This window comes from Lissotriton helveticus, chromosome 1_1 (genome assembly GCF_964261635.1).
Source record: "Lissotriton helveticus chromosome 1_1, aLisHel1.1, whole genome shotgun sequence".
NCBI lineage: Eukaryota > Metazoa > Chordata > Amphibia > Caudata > Salamandridae > Lissotriton > Lissotriton helveticus.
In genome coordinates this window covers 1,415,156,144-1,415,168,219 of record NC_136057.1, presented here as the reverse complement: position 1 = coordinate 1,415,168,219, position 12,076 = coordinate 1,415,156,144, and the positions used below count along the sequence as shown (strand labels likewise).

Sequence of the window (12,076 nt, the reverse complement as noted above, 5' to 3'; positions counted from 1 at the left end):
AGTGAAGGTGTTCGGCGGAAGTGAGGTTATCGTCGGAACTGGTCGTGATGCGGATGGTGTTCTTATGGACGATAGCGATGCCTCCTCCTGTTTGGTTGGTGCGATCTTTTCGGATGATCTTGTAGGCGTCCGGGATGGCAATGGCGATGTCGGGTGCTGATGAGGCGTTCATCCATGTTTCTGTAAGGAAGGCGACGTCCGACGATGTGGTGTCGAGTAGGTTCCAGAGTTCAATGGAGTGTCTGTGGACTGAGCGGGTGTTGAGCAGGATGCACTTTAGGTGGTTAGTGTCGGAGCTCTGTTTGTAGTATGTGGATTTGGTGTGGGTCCTGATGCAGTCGAACTTGCAGGAGTGGCAGCTGAAGGGTCCATGGGTGTGTCCTGGCGCGGCTATATAGCAGTTTGGGAGTCGGCCGGGGTTAAGGGCTGAGCGGGTTGCGGTGTCGTAGGTAATGCGGGTGGAATGGGTTTTGCGGGGGGCAGGGGGTCTGGCGCTGGGCGCGGTCCAGGCGCGTACGGGCGTAGACGAGCTTACCTTTGGCGCACCTTCGGCGCGCATGGGGCGCGACCGCTGCGCGCAGAAGCATCTGTCATATGTGGATAGTGGAGGGGGAGGGGCGAGGGAGGAGCAGCTGGGAGGAGGGTGCGGGGTGGAGATCCGAGCAGAAAGCACAACAACAACAACAAAATGGCTGCAAGCCAAAAGCGACACAGGATTGGGGCACAAACAGAAATAACGCGATGCAATGGTACAATCAGGCACAGATGAAAACAGCAGGCAGCACAGCACAATTGGAAAGATCGTAAAAGCGCACTTTGGCAATCTAGCGCTACGATATGTTTCAGATAGGCAATTATTTAATCAGCAATCAGGCAATCTAGCGCTGCGATATAAATTGAAATAATCAATTTGGCAAAAGCACTTGTGGGAGCAAGGCAAGGTAGCGGATTGCAGTCTGGCGGTATAGCGCTACGATACCAGGCGGTCAGGCAGAGCAGGGAGCAGTGTGAGGAGCGACCGCTTCTGAAAGGATCAGGACGGTCACACCGCTGCTATGGGAGAGCAGATCTTACTGTATCAGTGGGAAGGAGGAGCAGCTGGGAGGCGGGTGCGGGGTGGAGATCCGGGCAGAAAGCACAACAACAACAACAACAAAATGGCTGCAAACCAAAAGCGTCACAGGATTGGGGCACAAACAGAAATAACGCGATGCAATGGTACAATCAGGCACAGATGAAAACAGCAGGCAGCACAGCACAATTGGAAAGATCGTAAAAGCGCACTTTGGCAATCTAGCGCTACGATATGTTTCAGATAGGCAATTAATTAATCAACAATCAGGCAATCTAGCGCTGCGATATGAATTGAAATAATCAATTTGGCAAAAGCACTTGTGGGAGCAAGGCAAGGTAGCGGATCGAGTCTGGCGGTATAGCGCTACGATACCAGGCGGTCAGGCAGAGCAGGGAGCAGTGCGAGGAGCGACCGCTTCTGAAAGGATCAGGACGGTCACAGCGCTGCTATGGGAGAGCAGATCTTACTGTATCAGTGGGAGGGGGGAGCAGCTGGGAGGCGGGTGCGGGGTGGAGATCCGGGCAGAAAGCACAACAACAACAACAAAATGGCTGCAAGCCAAAAGCGACACAGGATTGGGGCACAAACAGAAATAACGCGATGCAATGGTACAATCAGGCACAGATGAAAACAGCAGGCAGCACAGCACAATTGGAAAGATCGTAAAAGCGCACTTTGGCAATCTAGCGCTACGATATGTTTCAGATAGGCAATTAATTAATCAACAATCAGGCAATCTAGCGCTGCGATATAAATTGAAATAATCAATTTGGCAAAAGCACTTGTGGGAGCAAGGCAAGGTAGCGGATTGCAGTCTGGCGGTATAGCGCTACGATACCAGGCGGTCAGGCAGAGCAGGGAGCAGTGTGAGGAGCGACCGCTTCTGAAAGGATCAGGACGGTCACAGTGAAAATATGTGTGTATATGTTAATAGCATGTGTGGCTGTAGATACACATGCTCTGCATACTCCTGCCGTCAAGTGTTGGGCCCATACATTTGCAAAAAATGTTCTTTAAAAAAGGTAGTCACAAGACCTGTTGTGACCCCTCCCTGGTTCCAGAAAACATCATCACAACTGCTCCACCTCAGATTGTTTTCTTCCTCCATCGAGCTTGGGCGTTTGGGATTCTGCTCCAAAGTCGAAGCCTTAGACAAAGTGTATTCCTCTGTTCGGTTCTGTGTGGGGTTCTGCAGCTCCCTCTTTCACCTCCGGGATGAAAAGATGACTTTGCATCAAAGAAATGTGATTTTTGGAATCGACTTCTTACATTCAACACTTTGTGCTTTGACCTTGTCTCGTAGTTTCCATTTTGAGGTTTGGCTAGGTTTTCTTTGAGAATGCATGTAGGACTGAGGAATTTCTGACTGTCTCTTGAGCACTTGGAATTGTCCTGTGATGCCTGCCTCGCATTCCATTGCAAGAAGAGCCTCAGCCAAGAGAACGGGGGCACACTCTTATATAAGGCATAGAGTTATTGGTGGCACTGAACATTGGTGGAGCCTCCTCATAGAGAAAGAAGTACTGTTAAAGACTGACAATGTGATAGCTAGCTTTCTCAGCTGCCCCTGGAGATTTGGAAATGGGCAACTTGCCCCAATAATCTGTTTGCAGAGCATCTACTGGAGGGTGCAAAAAATTTTCACGAATCTGGTCAGCAGGACACATCAACATGTCCAAAAGTGAGAGCTCTACTGCCAAGTCATCGAAAAGTGCTTTCAGTGCTGCAATAGACCTGTTCACCGCTCCTGAAATGGCAAAATGGCAAAACTTTCCCGCCAGGTACCCACGCCTGCAGTGCACTATTGATAAAATGTTCAGGGATATTTGCCTATACTGTTCCTTCTCTACTTCATCCCCTATGTGGTGAGGAATATGAGAAGGCAATGATGGTGCTCATTGCTTCCAGACCTGTCGGTCATTCCTCCTTAGAAGTTCCCAATCAGGCCAGACCTACTCACTCGGTATCTGGGTCAACTCAGACACCCAGATCCCAAAACCACTCAGTCTCAATTTGACACCTGAGTGCCTAGAATTTGGCTACCATATTCTCCCACATGACTGCTTGGCTATTTTAGGAGAAGCTAGGAAACCTACTGCTGGTGCTTGTTGCAAAATTAAGTGCAAACGGTTCATACACTACTGTCTTTCTAAACATCTGTGCAGGAGATTCTTTTTGACCTTCTGAGTCTTTACAAGGTAGATCTAGCTTACACTTCCATACACCCTACACCTATCTGCAGTTGCATTATACCTCCAAAACAGACAGCCTTCATCTATTTTCATGGTACCTGTCATTAAAGCTTTCATGAACGGTTTAATGCAAGAAATTGTGCTATTAGCTGCAAAGGAAACGGGTCTGTCACAAGTAACCGGTCCACAGTTTCTTTGCTTACTGGTAACCAAGTACCTGATTGCAGCTCTTGACTCTCTGGGTAGCAAAGCAGAGCATTTCAGTGCTAGCAATCTTAATTCACTGACACGCAACAAGAAAACTCAAATTAGCCTCCAGTAACTTTTTCTTTCTAAAGGGAAAAGTAATTTTATTTTACACACTCTACTAAACCCTTATATCATATTTGACACCCATAATCACCTCCTGAAGTTTGTAATGTTATCTTGGCAGCCAGGCGTCCCTCCACTAAGACGTTATACGCCTGCAGGTGGAATACGTTTGTGGCTTGGTGCACAGCAAAGGCTGTGGACCCCCTTTCTGCCCCTCTTTCAGGGGTTCTTCTTTTTCTTCTCTTTGGCCCAGCAGGGCTCTGCTCTGGGCACTTTCGAGGGCTATCTTTCGGCCATATCCGCCTTTTTACGTCTTCCAGATCAGCCTACCCTTTGCAGGTCCCCTGTTGTAAATAGATTCTTGAAAGGCATCACGCACATGTTTCCTCCTTTTCCTTTCGTGATGCCTCAGTGGGACTTGAATCTCGTTCTTACTTTTCTGATGTGTTCTCCCTTTGAGCCATTTCACAATTGCCCTCTTGGTCTCCTCACTCTAAAGACTGCTTTCCTGGTTACCATCACCTCTGCCAGAAGGGTGAGTGAGCTCCAGGCTCTTTCTTCTAAGCCTCCTTTTCTCTCTGTCCATCCTGATAAAGTTGTTCTAAGGACTCGTCCTTCTTTTCTGCCAAAGGTTGTTACTGCCTTTCACATCGGGCAGACCATCACTTTGCCCACCTTCTTTCCGCCTCCGCATCCCTCAAAAGCAGAAGAGAGGCTTCACCTTCTGGACCCAAAACGTGCGCTCTTTCTATCTGGACCGCACACAACAGTTCCGGTTGGACAACCAGCTTTGTTGGCTACGTGGGCGCCAAGAAAGGTCGGGCTGGGCACAAACGGACCATTTCTTGGTGGGCTGTTTTGTACATAAAGGCTTGTTACTCCGTGGCTTGAAAGGAGCCTCCGGTGGGTTTGCGTGCCCATTCTAGCAGGGCGACGGCAGCCACTACTGATCTGGGACGGGGAGTTCCCTTGCATGGCATCTGTCAGGCAGCTATGTGGACCTTGCTGCACACGTTTACCAAGCACTGCTGCCTGGACAGCCAAGTCCGGGGAGATGGCTTCTTTGGCAGTTCTGTTCTCCAGGATTTTCTGGTGTGATATTGGTTCACAGACCGACCATCGGGGTTGGTATTGCTGGGATATCTATCCTAAGGTAAGGAATCTATCTCTACGTATTTCTTTCAGATGCACAAGTTATTTACCTTCGGTAACAATATATCTGTAAGAAACATTAGTCGTGATAGATTCCTTACCTCCCCACCCATCCTCCCCATTCTGCGAACTGATTTCTAGGGTTAAGGTCATCCCTTTCAGGGCCCTGGTTTCATGGCACCAGTGGTCAGTTTCTTGCATGGCTCTGCGTTCCTGGCGCGGAAAGTTGTGTACAGAACTGACGTCCGCGCGCGTGGGCGCGTACAAGTAGCTCCGGTGATGTCACCCCAGCACCAACGACCCCTAATGACGTGCAGGGGTATTGGTGACGAAAAGCTTTCCGGATCCACTCTGGCGCCTGGGGGTAATTCTGAGGTAAGGAATCTATCACTACTAATGTTTCTTATAGATATATCGTTACCGATGGTAAGTAACTTGTGCTTTAGTGAATTACTCGGTTTTTTTTTTATGTAAAGTATTTTGTTTCTTTTGGGGCGGGGATAGGGTGCAGGCCTGCGGCCACGCAATGCAACCAACCCCCTGTGCTGGGCACAGCATTTGGTCATGTACGGCTTGGGGTTGTGTACTGCACCTCGCTACTGCACACAACACACTGTGGGAGGCCAGCTGTGTAGTGTAGGGTAGGACAGGCCCTGCTCCCACCCTCGCATGGGAGGCTAACCCTGTGCACAGCCTTTGTCTGTGCTTGGCATGGGGTTGTACGCAGGGTCCCATGTGGGCAGCCAACTCTGCGCATGTCCTTCTGCTGTGCAGGGCCTGTGGCCAGGCCCTGCACCTAGCCCGTTGTTGATAAAGCCCTCCCTCTATTTTTTTCTTCAAAATGTTTTGGATCCATGGATCTGCCGCAGAATCACACAGGGGCCGTACTGAGCTTTACAGTGGATCTGTGGTGCTGCAAAATAAAACATTTTCTATTTGAACCGGGGGGTATGGGGGGCGGGGGGACTCTTCAGGTTGCAGCCAGTCAACCCGATCACATGGCTTGAGGTAGTGACGCAGGTGATATCCGCGAAGGATTTGCGGTGGTACTGCAGCATGAAATATACTTATGCATCCATTTTTAACCAAAATGCACTCTCTCTGAGCAAATAGCTAGCTTTCTGAAAAATATAGCGTCATTCCAATCAGCCATTTGTTCTGAATCGCTGTTCAGTTTTTCTGTGGCAAATTGCATAGGGAAAACGTGACTGTGTGTGTAGCGATAGAGACATATATTTAGATAAAAAGAGAGCACAATAGTGTTTGATGGTGTAAATGGCATGGTGCGAAAATGTGAAAACACAAACATTAGTACACAAGAAACCATTTGAGAATTGCAAACGAAAATTTCAGCCCAACGATAATGAAAACAAGTGGTAAAAATGATATTCAAAGGGTAGATCAAATAAATAATTGCTAATGATTATTAAACCATAAATTTGTGAAGGTTAAATGATCCATGTATGAGATGTTGACATTTTGACCCACAAGGAACAAATCTCAAGGTTGTCATCTGGATGGGTTAGGGTTCATAAGCAGCTGAGTATGCTGTGTAAGGTAAAAAAAAGTGTAATCAATACTGAGTAAATGTATACAAAATCATAAAAGGTTAATAATTTGCATGACATGAAAGAGTCCATGTGTGGTTCCCTTAGGTATGTTGAGACCTATGGGGGTACAGAAATGTGGAAAACTATGTTAATGTCCCAAAAGAATACATAGATATGTAGGAAATTATAGAAGTAACAGAACTTACAAGTGAATAAATGCACTGATGCCCAAGCGATGAATGAGTTGGCACAGGAAAAGTGGTTTAAAGATGAAGCCGGTAATGGCTTTAATGTTTCTTTGGACAGACCAGACTTTGCTGAAAAGAGAAAAATCATTGACTCCAACTATGGTAGTGACTCTGCTGACTTCAGAAGAGTAAGTGGGCAGGATCTTAGAGGAATCTTGTTTGTACTCTATTCTTATGTATGTGTGGGGGTTTGCTTTCTTAACTCTCAGTAAGTCTCTCCAGTTGCTACTACATGTATAGACAGTTAATCTCTCTCCTTCTCCAGTACAACAGCATTTTTTAAAGGAAGGCGGTAGGTTCTTTTGAGTGGTTGGTGAATACCTTGCTTATAGTGTACATGTTGTGTAATGCTTTGTAGTTGGTATACAGGTAGTGTATAAGCAAAGGCTGTAGTAAAACAATTATTCACTTTGATTTAGAAGGGTCCTAGCTCTAGGTAATATTTAGACTTTAATTGCTTCAAAAATATTGCACCGCTCTGCCTACCCCCTGCTACCACACGTGTCTAGCGATAATCGCACTACCTGCACCAACTTTCGTGAAAGACTACAGCAACTTTGAAAGTAAGCGTACTGCATTTACAAGGATGCAATGGGGTGAACTGTACTGGGATGAGGCAGTGTGCTCCCTCCCCCCCTGTGTTGCCTATCCCCTGCCATTAGCTTTGTGGTTGTATTATTTTTGTTTCGTCCCACCTCACATAATCTAAGTACCTGAATCTTGCTGTTGTCATATAGTTCTTTTTCCTGGGTTGAAACCACGTTTTTAAGTCTCCTTTTTTTCATTTGTGATGACTCTAAACTCCCTACCTTCTTCTCTTTTAGATTCTCATGTTGATTGACATAGAGCTGTCTTATATCAACACAAATCATGAAGACTTCATCGGTTTCGCCAAGTATGTATTTTTCCTCCTCATGTCGGTAACAGCAGTTGTACACTGTCTAGTGCGGGTGATTGTTAGGGTATTAAAATCTGAATTTCCTTTTTCCTCCTTCCTTTCTTATTACTTTAATTCAGTGGTTTCTTTACTCTCTCCATTTTCATTAATGTGGTCTGTGACTCAGCCTTCATCCCTCTTCTGGAGCAGGGGAAAGTCCAAACTTTGCGTGGTTCAACTATTACTAATGACTGGCTTACAGCAAACTTTTCTGTGTCCCAGGACCTCTGTGTGCCACCTTTGGTTGATGTTAAGAGTTTTGCCTGTGTGTTGCATGAAATTGCTTGTTTCACTCCAGTGTGTGTTTTAATGGAGTCATGCATATTGTATAGTCTTTGGCTAAGGGATCACATCTCACTATGTGATAATTCTTCTCAACAATGTGAGATGACCAATCAGACCTCTAAATTCTCTCTCCAGAAAATGCTTATTTAGTTGTTTTTTCTGCCGCGGTAGGAGAGTCTCTGACACAAGGCTACTACTTTGTCGCAGCCTAAACAATTTTTGCCATGGCATATATGCATGTGTTAAGATATAGAACCTCAAAAAGCTGCCTGGTGCTGATCTGACTGAAATGCTACAATGTGCATCCTAGAAATCCAGCAATCTCTTTTCACTATTCTCAATGGCATTTGTTGTAGGGGGGCCATCCTGAATGTCTGTTTTTTATGATCTTATTGGCAAGTCTTAGGTTCAGAGTATTCCTTAAGCATTTAGTTAGAGCTTTGTTGTGGACCAAAGAATACCTGGAACACACACCACTCTTACAGTGTTTTCCTGCATCTTGAAATTGTTGACTTGAATTGCAAAAGGTAATAATTTCTCATTCCCTCCATTATCTGAGTGTTTGTAGGATGAGTCTCCGCGTAACTAGGCGGTCGCTGGCAAAAAGTTATGCAATAAATTGAAGGTTTAAAAGCCAAATTAATTCTTCGTAGATGTTTCAAGGGTCTTGACCTCCTAAAACACGGTCAGAAGTAGGCATAAGCAATCTCTACAAGACAGAGTGTTGACTGTGATATTCTTTACATTATGTTTGACCATGTTTCCAGTGTCCCATAGAGACATCTAGCCACAAATAACTTACCTTAAAATATTTCCCACACATCAGACTGGATCTGGAAATTCTCCAGTATTAGGGTGTCTTTCAAAGATTCACATGCCTGAATCATTCCCCGTCGTCGGAGTGGGAGTCCCACGGTATATAAAAAGCAGTAATATGCAATAATACCCTTAGAAAAACTTGGTAATAACCAACCAGGAAGTAAAGTAGCCCAAGCTACAAGAGTAAAAACTTCCACACTCATGACTATCCTAGTCATTTTGTATAGACCAAACTGCAGCCACAGGCGACAGCACCCACCAGAATGTTCTCCCCAGAGGCTCAGGCTCTCAGATTTTCTACCGCACGTCGTGTGAAGGGAGTCTCCCTGAGCTCTGCTCAATTTTCTTCAATTGTCTTCATTTTTCTTCATAATATCACAGTTTTGTAATATCTTCTTACGTGAAGTCTACCTTCAGACCCTGCGTCACTTGTGGGAAGCTGAGACCTTTTCCTGTGAACCCTCATGAAGAGTATATGGACCAGCACTCTGCCTGTCTCTGACATGGTAGGAGGAGACGGGGTTGTTCTTGTGCTTAGACTATACCCCCCTTCTGATGTGGGTGGATTTTTTCGTTTGTCCTGCACATTAAGGTTTTAAGTGATGCTTCTCCTCTACTCACCAGCTGAAGTAACATCACAATTAAGGGGTCTCTGGCCTTCTTTAAGTCTGCCTCCCACATCTATGCCCACGAGATTTACTGTCAGGCGTTTAGACTCACTCTGTGCACTTTTCTACGTGTGCCAGCTTGTTGACGATACGATCGATGTACTCTCTGACGACAATCTCTGCCGTCACTGGTGCTCTGCAATGACAACGCCTCCAGGCATTCGTCGACGACAGTGAGGACAGTGCCCTCTTGTCGACTGCAGGCTCGTCGACCCCTGGGAGTTTCATCGATGGTAAATTTCTTCGACAGTTGGCCTTGTCGACGGTGGCCTTGTCGACGGTGGCCTTGTCGACGGTGGGCTCGTCGACGGTAGGCTCGTCGACGGTAGGCTCGTCGACGGTAGGCTCGTCGACGGTAGGCTCGTCGACGGTAGGCTCGTCGACGGTAGGCTCGTCGACGGTAGGCTCGTCGACGGTAGGCTCGTCGACGGTAGGCTCGTCGACGGTAGGCTCGTCGACGGTAGGCTCGTCGACGGTAGGCTCGTCGACGGTAGGCTCGTCGACGGTGAGCTCTGTAGACGGTGAGCTCTGTAGACGGTAGGCTCGTTGACAGTGAGTTCCGTAGACGGTGAGCTCCGTAGACGGTGAGCTCCGTGGACGGTGTCCAACCACGAATAGGAACTGCATCAGCCAACGGCGGATCGAATCTTCCAGCAGTGGGGTCATCCTGATCTAGACCTCTTTGCGACAAACAAGAACAGCAAATGCCTGTTTCTTTGCAAGCTGGCATCCCCACAGGGACTCGCAGGGGAAGGCGTTTTCGATAAACAGGTCTCAAATATATGCTTACGCCTTTCCTCCGATACGGTTGGTTCCGAGAGTTCTACGGAAGATGAAGAGCTGTGTCGCTTGATTCTCATCGCCCCCAGGTGGCCTCGCCACTACTGGTTCACCGAACTTCTTCTCCTCTCAGAGTGCGATCCAATACAGTTTCGACCAATACCGAATCTTCTCTCCATTCTGAATGGTCAAATTTGCCATCCGGATCCGGCTTCTCTAAAATTAGCAGCTTGGCGCCTGAGCACCTTGAATTAGCTCATCTGAATATCTCGGCGGATTGTAAGGAGGTACTGGCTTACGCGAGAGCACCTACTAAAAATAAAGACATACAGACTTTAATGGAAAAGAATCTGCATTTGGTGTTAATCTGCTGGGGTTCACCCATTTCATGCAACGCCGGACTAGATATTACCTTTTTTCTTGCACTTGGCAAGATCAGGCTTATCAACGTTGAAGGTCTTTTTGGCAGTCATTTCAAGGTAACGTCAGGATGGGTCCACCTCTCTTTATTCTTCAAGAATACAACAGTTCTTTAAGGGACTATTCAGAATGTTTCCTCCTGTACGTCGTCCGCCTCCATCATGGCATTTTAATGTAGTATTAGCGCAGCTCATGCGCCACCCATTTGAGCCAATTCACAGGGTGTATTTCAAATTCCTAACGTGGAACATTTCTCTTTTGCTAGCATTAACTTCATCTAGAATAGTCAGTGATGTTCAAGCTTTCACCGTCAATTCACCTTTCTTACAATTCATGTCCAATTCTGTGGTGCACGTACAAACCCAAGGTTTATGCCTAAGGTGCCTTCGGATTTTCACCTGAACGAACCAGTCATCTTAAAGACGTATTTTCCTAATCCGCAATCCCCTGCGGAGAGGGCATTACATACCCTTGACATCAGAAGATGTTTAAAATTCTATTTGCAAAGGACCTCTGCGATTCGCAAATCCGATCAACTGTTTATTGCCTATGGAAAGATACGGCAAGGACAAGCACTGTCTAAACAAACCAGAGCTAGATGGATTTCTGCAGCTATTGACTTTTGCCATCTTCAAGCTGGAAGACCTTTACAGACAATTCCAAGAGCTCACTCTGCAAGAGCTGTTTCTTCCTCGACTGCTCTTTTCGCTGGAGTTCCTCGTCAGCAAATCTGCAGAGCAGCGACTTGGTCCAGCAGACATACTTTCACCAGGCATTATTGTTTGGATGCTGCCAGCGAGGCTGATACGTCAGTGGGTCAAGCGGTTCTACGCAATCTTTTCAGATAAGATGAGCCTCTGTTTTCCCTCCTCCTCTGTACTGCTTTCCAGACGCTTATTCCATGCCTAATTTTGGGTGCATTCTCATGTGATTGCAAGTTTTTTCATGCATATATGAATGTTGGCATTGTATTATGTGAATGTATATACTTGCTATGTACAAACTTATGTTACAAATAGCGTCTTCCAAGCATTATTTCGGTACTGCTATCTACTCTGATTCAGGCATGTGAATCTATGAAAGACACCCTCATACTGGAGAAGAACAATAGTTACTTACCTGTAATCTGTGGTTCTCCAGTATTGGTGTCTTTCATAGATTCACATGCAACCCGCCCACCTTCCCTCTGAGGCTCTTTAGGCTAGGATGTTTTTAGCTTCACTCCTGTGCGAGAAAATCTGAGAGCCTGAGCCTCTGGGGAGAACATTCTGGTGGGTGCTGTCGCCTGATTGGCTGCAGTTTGGTCTATACATAATGACTAGGATAGTCATGAGTGTGGAAGTTTTTACTATTGTAGCTTGGGCTACTTTACTTCCTGGTTGGTTATTACCAAGTTTTTCTAAGGATATTATTGCATATTACTGCTTTTTATATACCGTGGGACTCCCACTCCGACGACGGGGAATGATTCAGGCATGTGAATCTATGAAAGACACCAATACTGGAGAACCACAGATTACAGGTAAGTAACTATTGTTCTTTTCAAGCAGTACCTCTGTGTGCCGGCCGGTAGTGTCGATTGGATCCGCGTCTGCATTGTCTGTGCCGGATGTGGCATGCCTGGTGCCACCACAGTGT

At 46.4% G+C, this 12,076-nt stretch overlaps 1 protein-coding gene across 3 annotated transcripts in view; it reads left to right on the top strand.

Moving 5' to 3' along the window:
* DNM2 (dynamin 2) overlaps positions 1-12,076 on the top strand; it is a 779,238-nt gene that overhangs the window by 430,045 nt on the left and 337,117 nt on the right. For all 3 annotated transcript variants that reach the window (XM_078685110.1, XM_078685099.1, XM_078685090.1), the window contains exon 12: positions 7,354-7,424. In XM_078685110.1, the coding sequence (XP_078541236.1) occupies positions 7,354-7,424 (71 nt within the window). The remainder of the gene's footprint in view (positions 1-7,353; positions 7,425-12,076) is intronic.